At 44.7% G+C, this 13,627-nt stretch overlaps 1 protein-coding gene across 1 annotated transcript in view; it reads left to right on the forward strand.

Annotated features, from left to right (window-relative positions):
• VAT1L (vesicle amine transport 1 like) overlaps positions 1 to 13,627 on the forward strand; it is a 172,470-nt gene that overhangs the window by 32,230 nt on the left and 126,613 nt on the right. Inside the window, exon 3 of the mRNA XM_002761186.6 lies at positions 682 to 897. Within this exon, the coding sequence (XP_002761232.4) occupies positions 682 to 897 (216 nt within the window). The remainder of the gene's footprint in view (positions 1 to 681; positions 898 to 13,627) is intronic.

The raw sequence follows: 13,627 nt of genomic DNA on the forward strand, positions 1-13,627 counted from the left end.
CACTTCCCAGGACTTTTGCTACCACCTAAATAGTGTCCAGGGTTTCAAGGAATGGGTTCTTACTAACCAACTTAGCTGGTTCTGGAGAGGAGAGGGTAGTGGCTGAAGATCTGTGGACAAGAAATACACAGCGATCAATGGTATATTTTATCAGTTGTATGACTTGTGAAATGTATTAGCTATATCAAAGTATGAAAAAATGATTGTGATACTCAAAAATTTGGACAGAGGCCACACGTTCACAAGTGTATGAGTTAGGAGAATCAATGTGTTTGTACCATGGATAGCTCCCAATAATGCTTGTCTTGCTGGGGAGGCAGGGAAAGGGAGTCTTGCTTTGTTGCCCAGGCTGGAGTGTAACGTGCAATCTCAGCTCACTGCAACCTCCACCTCCTGGGTTCAAGCAGCTCTCCTGCCTCAGCCTCCTGAGTAGCTGGGACTACAGGCATGCACCACCATGCCCAGTGAATTTTTATATTTTTAGTAGAGACAGGATTTTACCATGTTGGCCAGGCTGGTCTCCAACTCATGACTTCAGGGGACTCACCTGCCTTAACCTCCCAAAGTGCTGGGATTACAGACAAGAGCCACACTACTTGGCCAGCTCCCAGTAATTCTATTCTCTCCTTGAGCCTCTGTCATGAGGTAGCTTCCACTAACTCTGTATTTTCCTATGCCCAGATTGGGGACCGTGTCATGGCATTTGTCAATTACAATGCCTGGGCAGAGGTGGTCTGCACACCAGTGGAGTTTGTCTACAAGATCCCAGATGACATGAGCTTCTCTGAGGCTGCCGCATTCCCCATGAACTTCGTCACGGCCTACGTGATGCTGTTTGAAGTTGCCAACCTCCGGGAAGGGATGTCTGTGCTTGTGCACTCAGCTGGTGGTGGCGTGGTAAGTCAGCTGTTTTAATTTCTCTTCCTGAAGTTTATGATGGTGGAAGTGGAGTGACATGCTCCTAAGATCTTATTTGAGCTATGTCTTTTAGTAGGAATAACCTCTGTGGTTCTGGTAGAGTTCATATGGACAGCAGAGCCCCTATAGATGATTGCAATCGAGGATAGGATAAGCCTGAGAGATGGTTTCTCTGGAGTTTGGGAAGGTCAACAAAATGGCCTGTGAGGACACAGTGGCTCTCAGAGATGGTTCCTGTTGAGAAGCATTCTCAACAGTCTTGGTATCATGATGAAAAGTTGTGTCAATCATTGTAAGATATGTCACAAGTCATCTACTCCTGCTATTATTTGAAATGACAAAAAATGGTCATTTTGCCAGTGATTTAGTTTTTTCAATACATTGCAGTGGACTTGATGGTTTCCATATTAATGACATTCTCATTCATTTGTATTCTGCTATATTTTCTTGAGTGGGGGAAAGGTGGGCCGAGATTATACTGGCACACTGGAAATAATACATAAACCTAAGTACATTCATGAAAGTGGTTGCACTTGTCAATGTCATCTGCCAGGTGTGTCTGTGCCAAGGAGGGAAATGATGGAAATCGAATTTCAGCTCTGGATTTCAGGGATGGCATAAATTTCTCCCATGATTTGTCTGTGTCTCAGTGCCAGTCATTCAGTGTATATTGCATGCCCACTACATGGCAAGCACCATATGTCTGTCATTGGTCTTCTGGGGTTTGGGTGGAATATTGGTGTTTCTGAGAGTGGAAGGTCCTACCCACTAGTTCACAAGATATTTATTAAACATACAGCAAATATCTTCTAGAATCTGTGGATATACAGATTAATACTCTATCTTATAGGGTTTGAGAGGTTCTCAGAGTCACTGATTCTGTGGTTTGATAAACTCAGAAATAAACTCTTATGATTAGATGCAGCTCAGAGATATTTCACTGAGGGTTTTGCTGGCATAGCATTGGTTTTTTAAAAAACTTGGTTTTCTGTAACTATCAAAACCCTACACAGTGTAGAGCACATTTCCATTGTTTCTATGTAAGAAAACAAGTTCACATCCAAAACTATGAGGGCAAAGATAGGAAACTTTAAGAATGCCTCAAGAAGAATATCTTCAATCACTTTAGCAAATTTGCTGATGTCTTTTGACCATGAATAAAGACATAATAAAAGCTAAGCATCCCTTACAAAAGAAATGGCTTTCAGTTCCAGTGAATCTGCTAACAATAAGCAAGCCATTTAGAATGCTGGCATTTATGATCTTAGTATGCTCAGCATACAAAGCACTAGAGACTTGTTTTCATATTATCAGCATAAGCTTCAGTCTTTACAACAGTGCTGGACTCAGTTCTGCTGAGAAGTCATGTTTACGCATTGGCACCTATGTGATATCCTTTTATTTATTTTTTGTTGTTCTTAGAGCAAAGAAGAATGTATCGGGGCATGTGTCTTAGAAAACAGAATATAATCTTGGGAAATAAAAAACGTTTTTACCATGCTTTATTCTGGGCTTACGGATGCTACCAGCAATACTAGCTAAAGTATAAAACAGATGAAGGAACGGAGTAGAGTGGACAACGGGAGTTGGAAAATGAGTCAATGTACATAGTACAGGCTAGGCTGTCCTAAAGCTTTGCTGAAGATGAACAACAATCTCGCCTCTCAGCTTTCTAATAGTGAGTAAAAATAGGGAAAAATGGCCATCCATGTGAACTAGTGTTCATTTGATTGAAATAAAGCAGTTACTAGGGGTAACCATAACTAACGCTGGTTTCGGGGACCAAAGGACTCTTTCTCTGTGGTTTCTCATAAGGAATGTATATGCAGAAATGCAATAAACATCCTCAGCAGAGCTGTTGCAGCAAATGCAACTCTTCCCAGGATGTTTTTTCTTATGGTGCGCTCCTAATGTAATCTAAGTGCATCAAAGGAAAGCAAAATTTAGTGAAAGCATATATTCTGGGGGCCAGAAGGATGTGGTCTGGTTTAATTTCCAGACAGAGTTGAAAAGCGCAGTTGGACCCATCTCTCAGGAGGGCTGGCCTCTTTGAAGAATGTGTCTCTCAACCAACATTTGATAGGGAGTGGTACTGCTGTTCAAGGTTGCCGTTAGAGAAGACAGTTTCGGCCAAGTGCAGAACCACATATGTGAACACTCCACTGAGCTGGGATGGTTTTGGGCATTGTCTTACAAAAACCAAGGAGTCCTGCCGAGAGCTCACAGCATCACACTCCCCTGCAGGGGAACGTCCAGTGAGTCCCTGGCACCTGTATGTTACCTTACATGGCAAAAGAAACGTACTGACCTTGAGATAAGGAGATTATCCTGGACTATTCAGCATGACCCAGTGTCATCACAAGTGTCCTTAAAGGTGGGAGTGGGAAGCAGAAGAACCAGAGAGAGATTTAGGGAAATTACACTGCTGGCTGTGATGGAGGAAGAGGCTGTGAGCCAAGGAAGCAGGTGGCCTCTAGATGCTGGAAGAGACAGGAGGTGGATTCCCCTCTACAGCTTCCAGAAGGAACACAACCCTGCTAAGACCTTGATTTTACCCAGTGAAATCCATTTTGTACTTCGGACCTCTAGAACTTTAGTGTAATAAATCTGTGTTTTGAGCCACTAAGTTTGTGTTAATTTGTTACACAGCAAAGGGAAACAGATAACTGCCACTTTCCCCAGGCTGCCTTTCTCCCTCCCTTTTCATTACAGTGAGCCCGCAGAGGCCTGAGGAACATAAAAGTAGCAAATTGCAGAACTAGGATTCGTACCCCAATTTAGCTGATTCCGAACCCCCTTCCTTTTCCATTCAACAGCCCAAAATGCTGAGAGAGCCAGCCCAGATCATTCAGTCCTTCATTTAACAAATATTTGTCCACCCTCCACCCAGTACTCAGCATAGATGTTTTCAAGATCCCAAAGATGGCTCAGGTACACATTTCCTAACTTGATGTTGATGAGATGATGAAGAGGATTAAACCTAGTCACAGCTGGGATAAAATTTCCTAAATAGGGTTATACAAAGTGTGTAGCCCTAATGGCACCAAGACTTCTGTCTGAGTTTCATCAAAGGCTGGGATGGGAAATTTGCAGACAGCATGTGAGGAGTACCACACTGAGCTACGGTTTTAAAGAAACTTGAAGGTAGCATGGACAAATTCTTCAATCCAGAGCAGGATACACTCTTGGAATTGTCCGCTGCCTCCATGCTCTGTCATATCTCTGAGGACACCGCTTTCCTCTGACAATAGCATGACCAGATGGCCCCAAATGGTAATGCTGTTAGTAAGATCTTTAGAACCTGGTTGAAAATTGGCATACAAACCTTTAAATGAAAAGTATTGGGAGGCCGAGGTGGGTGGATCATGAGGTCAAGAGATCGAGACCATCCTGGTCAACATGGTGAAACCCCGTCTCTACTAAAAATACAAAAAATTAGCTGGGCATGGTGGCATGTGCCTGGAATCCCAGCTACTCAGGAGGCTGAGGCAGGAGAATTACCTGAACCCAGGAGGCGGAGGTTGCAGTTAGCCAAGATCCCACATTGCACTCCTGCCTGGGTAACAAAAGCGAAACTCCGTCTCAAAAAAAAAAAAAAAAAAAGAAAAGTAACAAAATAAGTAACAGAATGAGACTCATGTTGGGACCTCAGGAGTTTTGTTGCCAATCCCATTTAATGAACCCTGTCCCTGAAGTTGCTACGACTCTAAGCCTTGTGATCCAGGTGTGCTCAGTCTCTGGAGAGTGGCATTACTGTTCCTGTGAGGTTATTTGGGTTTGTCTGACATGTGATGCTATGTAGTTTTCAGAATCCTCTTAACTTTATCATGATATCTGAGCAGAGATTACTATAGGCAGTGATCAAGCATCATTCCCATTTTACAGAAGCTGATGGTTAGAGAAGATGAAATGGGATGGGCGCGGTGGCTCACACCTGTAATCCCAGCACTTTGGGAAGCTGAGGCGGGCAGATCATGAGGTCAGGATATCAAGACCATCCTGGCCACGGTGAAACCTTGTCTCTACTAAAATACAAAAAATTAGCCTGGCATGGTGGCACTTGCCTGTAGTCCCAGCTAGTCAGGAGGCTGAGGCAGGAGAATTGCTTGAATTATGGAGACAGAGGTTGCCGTGAGCCAAGATTGTGCCACTGCACTCCAGCCTGGTGAAAGAGCAAGACTCTGTCTCAAAAAAAAGAGAGAGAGAGAGAGAGAAGATGAAGTGAACCTAAGTGGCAGCATGTGCCCTGGCTTCCTGAGTCCATTTCATGCTATCACTGCTCCACCACCCCCAGCCAGCGCCTCGAGGGAGATGAGATGCAACTCTATTCGTGCCTTTTCAGAAACTGTCTCTGGGAAGATAAGGCAAGATCAGCACTCTCCTCTCCAGCCCCCATGACCTTCTCACTCTTCCCAGAACACTTTATCTTATGGTGTGCGCCTAATGTAATCTAATAGCATCAAAGTAAAGAAAAATTTGAACTTCTGAACCTCTGTGCCTTTTCACATGCTGTTTTTTTTTTCTTTCCAAAATGGTCTTCTCTCCAAATTCAGATGTCCACTCCCGTGGGAAGCCATACTCTTGTCTGGGTAACCTTAGCCCTTTAATAAAAGCTATAGGAGAATCTTTACAGCCTTTCATTTGCTTATGGTTTGATATGGTTTGACTGTGTCTCCACCCAAATCTTATCTTGAATTATGGGTCCCAGCATTCCCACATGTTGTGGGAGGGACCCAGTGGGAGGTAATTGACTCAAGGGGCCTGGTCCTTCTCATGCTGTTCTTATGTTCTTATGATACTGAATCAGTCTCTCAAGATCTGATGGTTTTATAAAGGGGAGTTTTTCTGCACAAGCTCTCTTCCCTGCTGTCATGTAAGACGTGAGTTTGCTCTTCCTTTGCCTTCCACTGTGATTGTGAGGCCTCCCCAGCCACATGGAACTGGGGGTCCATTAAACTTCTTATTGTTTATCATTGTTGTTGTTGAGATGGAGTCTCGCTCTGTCTCCCAGGCCAGAGTGCTGTGGTGCGATCTCAGCTCACTGCAGCCTCCACCTCCTGGTTTCAAGCGATTCTCATGCCTCAACCTCCCGATTAGCTGGGATTATAGGTGCACGCCACCACGCCCAGCTCGTTTTTGTATTTTTAGTAGAGACAGGGTTTCACCATGTTGGCCAGGTTGGTCTCAGACTCCCGACCTCAGGTGATCCACCTGACTCAGCCTCCCAAAGTGCTGGGATTACAGGTATGAGCCACCACACCCGGCCAAACCTCTTATTCTTGATAAGTTACCCAGTCTTGGGTATTTCTTTATCACACAATAGTGTGAGAACAGAATAATACATGGTTCATCCTCCCAGCAACATTTCATGGGCAGAGTTACCATTTACTGAGGGCTGGGTTGCTTGATAGGAAGAAGATAGGCACACCTGAATCCAGCCTTTAGCTCTTGCCATTCAGTAGGTGGTGGGGTGGGGGGAAAAACTTTAGGCAAAGAACTTAGTTTCTATAAAACAGAAACGGGAACATTTCCCTCACATAAGGATTAAGTGTGAAACAAAGGGCTTAGCAGAATACCTGACGTCTAGTCTATAAATGGTAAAGAGAGAGGGGATACAGTGGAGGAGAGAGAGAACAGAAGGGAGGGAGAGATTTCTTATATTCATAGTACTGGGCACTTAACAGTGGCTGAGTAAATGTTTACTGAATTACTCCTGGCCACATATTAGATGCAAAAAAAGGTGCTGCTTCCATGTATGCGTTGTACTCCCCGAGATGATGAGAGTGACATTTTACCTTTCTAATTTTCTTTCCCCAAACCCATAACCCCGACTTAATCATGATTAAAACATAGTACAAGCCCAAATTGAGAGAAATTCTATAAAATACCTGAGCAGTACTCCTCAAACCTGCCACAGTAATGAAAACCATAGCTTCCTATGAGGAACCATCACAGATGGGAGGAGACAAAGGAACCATGACAGATACACGCAACACGTGGTTTTCTGGACTGAAAAGGGCCATTAATGGAAAAACGTGGAATCAGAATAAAGTCTGCAGTTTGATTAACCATTTGGTACCAGTGTTGTTTCTTTAGTTTTGATGTTTACCATAGCAATGTGAGGTGTTGCCTTAAGGAAATATGGGCAAACGGTATCTTGGAAATCTCTGGATTGTCTTTTCATCTTCTCTGTAAAACTAAAGTCATTCCAAGATAAAGAGCTGGAGAGAAACACAGAGAGATGGGCTATTTTAGCCAAGGGATTCCATGAAGGCAAATGAGTTTTCAGATTCTTTTACCTCTAGGCATATCCTCCACCTCTGCCATGATGTGGTCCTAGCTTTCCCTGCCATGAGGACAGTTTCGGACAACCTGAAGATGGCTGTAGCTTCCTCTACTCTGGCCCCAATTGCAAGTTACAGGAAGGGCTGGAAAAAGTATCCCTGAATCTCTCCTAGGCCCAAATGATGTTTTCTCCACAGGCATCCAGCTAAGACATTTGGGGAAAACACTAAGCAGGCTGAGAGAAGTTTCTCTGATCACAACAGCCCGGACTGGGCCATAGACCTTGGAAAGGAAAGCAGAGCTTAACTTTCAGATGGAGGAGGCTTTTTCTAGTGTCATTCAAACTATTTAAAAGGATAAACCACAGAAGGGAGGGGTAGAAGATATAAAAGGGGCATTATGAGGCCTTTCCGCACCATCTATGTGCCTGAGCACTCATGGTCCTCCGGGAACCAACACCATCTTAACGTTAAACCACAAGAGCATGGGTTGAGTAAGGATCTTCAGTGTGTTAAGGATTTGGACGTGGAGAATACAGTCATACAACAGTCATAGCAGGAAAGACAAAACCAACTACAGTATCCCCACAGGAGTATATTTTGTTGAAAAGAAAACCGTCATTGACCCTAAAAGGCACCAACATCTACCCAGTTGCTCAAGCCAGCAACCCAAGAATCATGGTTCGTTCTTCTTCAGCATGGTGCAAGTTTCCAAATCCCGTGATTTCATTCACTTGCTTATTCAGTCATTCAGCACATATGCAGTGAGGGAATACTCTGTTCAAGACTTTGAATCAGGCACTGGGAATTCAATAGAGAACAAGACAGATTCTCTTCTTTCAGTGAGAAGCCCTATACACTGAAGGGCATATAAATCAAATAGTCACGTGGATAACTTGGCCAAGTGCTACACAAGGGAGATACAAGGCGATGTGAGTATTTACAACAGAGATCTGACCAGCACTAGAGGAGGTGAGGAGTGGAATCAGGGAAGGCTTCCCCAAGGAAGTGGCATGTAATGAGAAGCAGGTAAACTGAACAAGGGTGGAGGGTAGAGGGTCTTCATGCAAAGTGGAAGTGGGAATGGGAATTCATGAGAGGTGAGGGGGGCTTTGTTAGAAGTAGAGGTGGGCTGGGCTGGGAAGTGGAATGGAGGTAGGCCTTCATATAAGGAATTCCAGACAGCAGGGTGTTTTTCTTTTTTCTTTCTTTCCTTTTTTTTTTTTTTGAATCAGGGTCTCACCGTGTTGCTCAGGCTGGAGTGCGGAGGTGCAACTTCGGCTCACTGCAACCTCCACCTCCCAGGTTCACGCACCTGCCACCATACCCAGCTAATTTTTGTATTTTTAGTAGAGATGAAGTATCTCTGTGTTGGCCAGGCTGGTCTCAAACTCCTGAACTCAAGTGATTCGCCCACCTTGGCCTCCCAAAGTGCTGGGATTACAGACGTGAGACACCGTGCCTGGCCAGTAGGGTGTCTTATATGACTTCTCTCTTCCATCCACTGCTGTTTTACTTCTGGCACCAGCATCTCTCACCAGGTGAATGCTGCAGCTGTTCAACAAGACAGGCCTCCTGCTCACAGTTTCCTCTCCTTATTCTTTTCACTCCTCGCTTGTAGCCAGAATGGTTCTCCACACAACCCAATCTGCTCTTGTCACTTCCAGTTGCTAATCCACGGTGGCTCCCATTGTTCTGGGGACAAGTTCAGTCCCCTTAGCTTCTGGACATGGCTCTCATTATGCAAGCACTTGCCTTCCTTTCTCTGTCTCTCTCTCTAGCCACTTGCCCTCTATTTCTCCTTACTTCAGTAATACTGAAGGACTTCCAGCCCTTCCCTTTTCTATAGAAGCTTTGTAATCTGCTTCTGTGGACAGAATTGCTGCTGGTAAGCAGCTGCCCAGCCAGAGACTGCATTTTTAAACCATCCGCCCTGCCCCCTGCCCCAGCACCTAGCAGGGGCCATGCATCTGAATTTGGGCCAATCACTTCCAGGCCTGCCCGGGTCTGTGAGATCCTCCATGATCTCTCTTTCTTTCTCTCCAGTTTTCTGGTAGGTGTTGAAGTCAAGCTGGGAAGCCCAGGTTAAAGATTACAGAGCCTTGGCCAGATGCAGTGGCTTATGCCTGTAACCCCAGCACTTTGGCAGGCCGAGAAGGGTGGATCACGAGGTCAGGAGTTCAAGACCAGCCTAACCAACATGGTGAAACCTCTTCTCTACTAAAAATACAAAAATAAGACAGGCGTGGTGGCTCGCGCCTGTAATTTCAGCTACTCAGGAAGCTGAGGCAGGAGAATCATTTGAACATGGGAGGTGGAAGTTGCTGTGAGCCAAGATCGTGCCACTGCACTCCAGCCTGGGTGACACAGAGTGAGATTCCATCTCAAGAAAAAGAAAAGATTACAGAGCCTTCATCAGCCTGAGACCCTGAATAACTTCACTCTCTTCTATCCCTCATCTCTATCCAGTCCCTGCATTCGAAGTTTATGTGAGCAAAGGAGAAAACGAGAAAATTCTGTTACCTTGAACCACTGAGATTCCAGGCATGACCTGTCCCAGCGCTAGGATTCCCTTGACTTCATATACCATGTATTACACTCTTCTGCATCCCAGACTGCATTCTCCTCATCTGTCCATTTTCCTAAGATGAATGGCCTGGGCTCTGGAGTCTGTCCATGTCCAAAACTTACTGCCTTGGGCAAAGTACTTCTCAGGTTCCTCATTCATGTAATGGGAGTAAGCAATGCATTTATTCCTCAGAGAGTCTCTGTGTATGTTAAATGAGCTGATGCTTGAGAGATACTAAATAGGGCCGGGCATTCAAGTGTCAGCTATCATTATCATTGCTATTACTATTAAGTGTTGGTTTGCTTTTCTCTTTTTTCTTTATTTTATTTCTCCAAACCTATAAGCCTCTCCATTCAAAGCAACTGGTTCTTACTCTTTTTGTGTCTGGTGCCTACCACACAGTAAATGCAGGAAATACTTGCAAATCAAAAATCTGTCATGAGTCATCTTTTTTTTCCTATATTCTCGAAGAGTTATTTGCTAAGCTAAGCAGAGTCCTGTCAACTGAGTTAATCCTGGGGGGGGGGGGAGGAAAAATCGTTCCCAGCAATCTTGTGAATTTAAATCCATTAAGCGGTCTTTGGGGTTCTTTCTCATGCTCTCCAACAGTCTGAACATTCTTCCTAGATTTTGTGGCTGCCTCTGATATGTAATATCCATTAAATGAGGTTCCCTTTCCTCTTTTCATGGCCCCTGTGGCTGTCCCAGCATCACTGCATCCATCATCCCATGGTCCAGCTATGCTGAATCCATTTCCTTCAAGGCCACAACTAGCAGGCACATGCATGGAATCTCATAATTAGAAGGGAATGAAGACAAACACTCACTTTGGTCAATCAAGTACTATGTACTAGGCTTTTCAAAAATGCTGTTCATGGCTGGGCGTGGTGGCTCACACAACAGTTTGGGAGGCTGAGGCAGACATATCACCTGAGGTCAGGAGATCAAGATCAACCTGGCCAACATGGTGAAATCCCGTCTCTACTAAAAATACAAAAATTAGCTGGGCATGGCGGCACATGCCTGTAGTCCCAGCTACTCAGGAGACTAAGGCAGGAGAATCGCTTGAACCTGGGAGGCGGAGGTTGCAGTGAGCCAAGATCGCACCACTGCACTCCAGGCTGGTGACAGAGCAAGACTCCATCTCAAAAAGAAAAAAAAGAAAATTCAAATGTTAGCTGCCATTATTCCTATTAATATCATTATTATCATCATTGTCTGATTAGACGATATTACTCAACGATACTGTGGCATTTACAGCCAAAAGTAAACAGATCAGCTAACTGGTTGATGGTTGAAATCTAGAGTGAGGGGCAGAGAAAGCCGATCTCAGCTCCCTTGGTCTGTCTTCCCCGACAGCTGCTGCTCTGTACTCATGAACTGCTGAAATTGTCTCAAGCCCTTGCCAATCATCGCTTTCCTTGGCCACACATGAACCAATTAGACTTTAAGGAAAATTTAGCTCTATAGTTCTGACCTGTTGGATACATGCTGAGAACTCCAAACACAGGGACTACTCTTCGCCAGGTTTATATGACTCTGGGGACCCATCCACTTTCCCAGTGACATACCCGAAAGGCCACAGTTGCTTTTCAGATTATTATTGTCTTTATTAAGAAGAAAAATCAGTTCCGCTGGGAAAGGGATGTGTGTAGCAAGAAGCAGCCTCATTGCCTTTGAGGTGCGTGGTCTCTTCCCACCGACACCCACCAGACTGTCAGTGCTGGTCCCCATCCCCCAGGCTGGACACAGGTCACTCTGATGGTGTTCATCCTGCAGCTCACCTCATGGCAAATTCAGCAGTTTCCCTTTTCCATGCATTTACCCCCTGCTTTCAATATGCCTGGGATTCTGACTCCGTGACAGAATAGGGAGAGGAACTATGAGTGCTCCCTGTCCCTCACACAAGCTACGTACCTCTCCCCACTCCACCCCAATAAACTTATTTATACTTCCTGTCTCCTTCCCTTTCCCTCCTCCTTTCCCTCACCACCTCTCTCTGTCCCTTTGTCTTTCTGTTCATTTCCGTCTCTCCCCTTTTTTTGCTCTTTTTCTGTCTCCCTCTTTTCTCTTCCCTTCTCTCCTTCCTTCCTTACTTCTTTTTCTTTTATTTCTTTCCTTCTTCCCTCTTTTCCTTCTCTCTCTCCTTCTTCCCTTCCTCCCCTTTATTCTCTTTCTCTTCCCCTACCCCCATCTTTTTCTTTCAGCATCTGTCAAATACAGCCCTGGGGAAACTGTGTTGGTCCCTGGGTATTCCAGAGTGAGCAAACTCAGGTCTCATTCCATCCTCCTGAAGCCTGCAGTGCTGTGGAGATGATACAGACTTACAAACAGGCACATTAGTCGTCAATGGCAGTGGTGATTGGTACTAGAGGGAGGAGTAAAAGCTGCCGCAGAACACAGGGACGTAAGCACCTGGTCTAGAGGACCCAAGATGACCGTGCTCAGGGACTAAACGGAGGACTGGTGTCTGAAGGAGGAGGGAACGAAGGGGGAAAGGATAGAGTGTTATAAGAATGGGCAACAACGTGAGACCTGGGCATTTGACAAACCGACCAGAATATGACAAGTGAGAAGGAGAACACAGAAAGAAACGACAGTAAGTGACTGGCTGGTCCACAACCTTGGGGTGGGGTCAGCAATCCATGTTGTCATGGACCCTCCAGGAGACTCTGATGCATGCTCAAGCTTGAGAACCACTGACGCAGGGCACTTAGAACAGAACCTGATGCTCAGCAGTTCAATAAGAGTTAAATATCACCCTCATTGCACGGAGGTGCTTTAGAATATGTAAAGCACATTAAATATATATTTTAAAAATGTTTTGTGATGCATGCCAATCCCTCAATTAGTATATGTTCATTTATGTCTATGATGCCACAGAATTAAGAGTCCCGGGGAGTGAGGGGCTAGGGGAGGGATAGAATTAGGAGAAATACCTAACGTAGATGACGGGGTGATGGACACAGCAAACCACCACGGCACATGTACAACTATGTAACAAACCTGCACATTCTGTGCATGTACCCCAGAAGTTAAAGTATAATAATAATTTTAAAAAGAGTCTTTCGGGAGAGACTGACCTATATTTCCATCTTAGCTTCTGCCCCTTGCTGGGTGATCTTAATCAAGCTGCTTCATCTCTCTAAGACTCAGTTTCCTCATGTGTAAAATTGGCAAAACACTTACCATGGTAAGGTTGCTGTGAAGTTTAATGAGATAATCTATGGAATCATTAGCACGGCTCCTGCTCCAAGAGAGCCTGCCAGTGAATGGCGCCTGTGTTATGCCAATATCATGTTCTACGTCAGAGATCGTAGGTAAAGAATCATTATCTTACACACGTTTTAGTGTTTGCTCATAAAAGCAGATGGGCAGTCCAGCATATTAGGTGAAGAGGCAGGTAGGGAAGTCCTCATAAAAGGGCACACTTGAATGGTTACTTCAAAATCTTTCAAAACCAAACCTATGACGTCTTCCCCTTTTAAACATCTCTGCATGCTGGCACAGCTGGTGGAAGGGCTGGCCTCTCACTGTAGCATAAAGCCAGTAGTTAGAGTATCAGGAGTATTCCATGGTATAATATGACAAGAGAAACAACCCATAAGGAGTATCTAGATGCTGCTCATCTTCTTCTGTTTCTTCTTTGTGTGTGTTCATAAAATCTGTCTGGCATTCCGATCTGTGTTCCTCAACCTAGGAACATTCATTTGGTTTTGCACGTCAGGAGAAATTACTACAGACAAGTTGTACTTGTAAAATACACAGCAACTTAGTAATGAATATGTTTACTCCCATGGTAGGAGGACACAGTGGTTAGGGCTCTGGACTTGGAAGATATGGGTTTGATTCCTGA

This window comes from Callithrix jacchus, chromosome 20 (assembly GCF_049354715.1).
Source record: "Callithrix jacchus isolate 240 chromosome 20, calJac240_pri, whole genome shotgun sequence".
Taxonomy (NCBI): domain Eukaryota; kingdom Metazoa; phylum Chordata; class Mammalia; order Primates; family Cebidae; genus Callithrix; species Callithrix jacchus.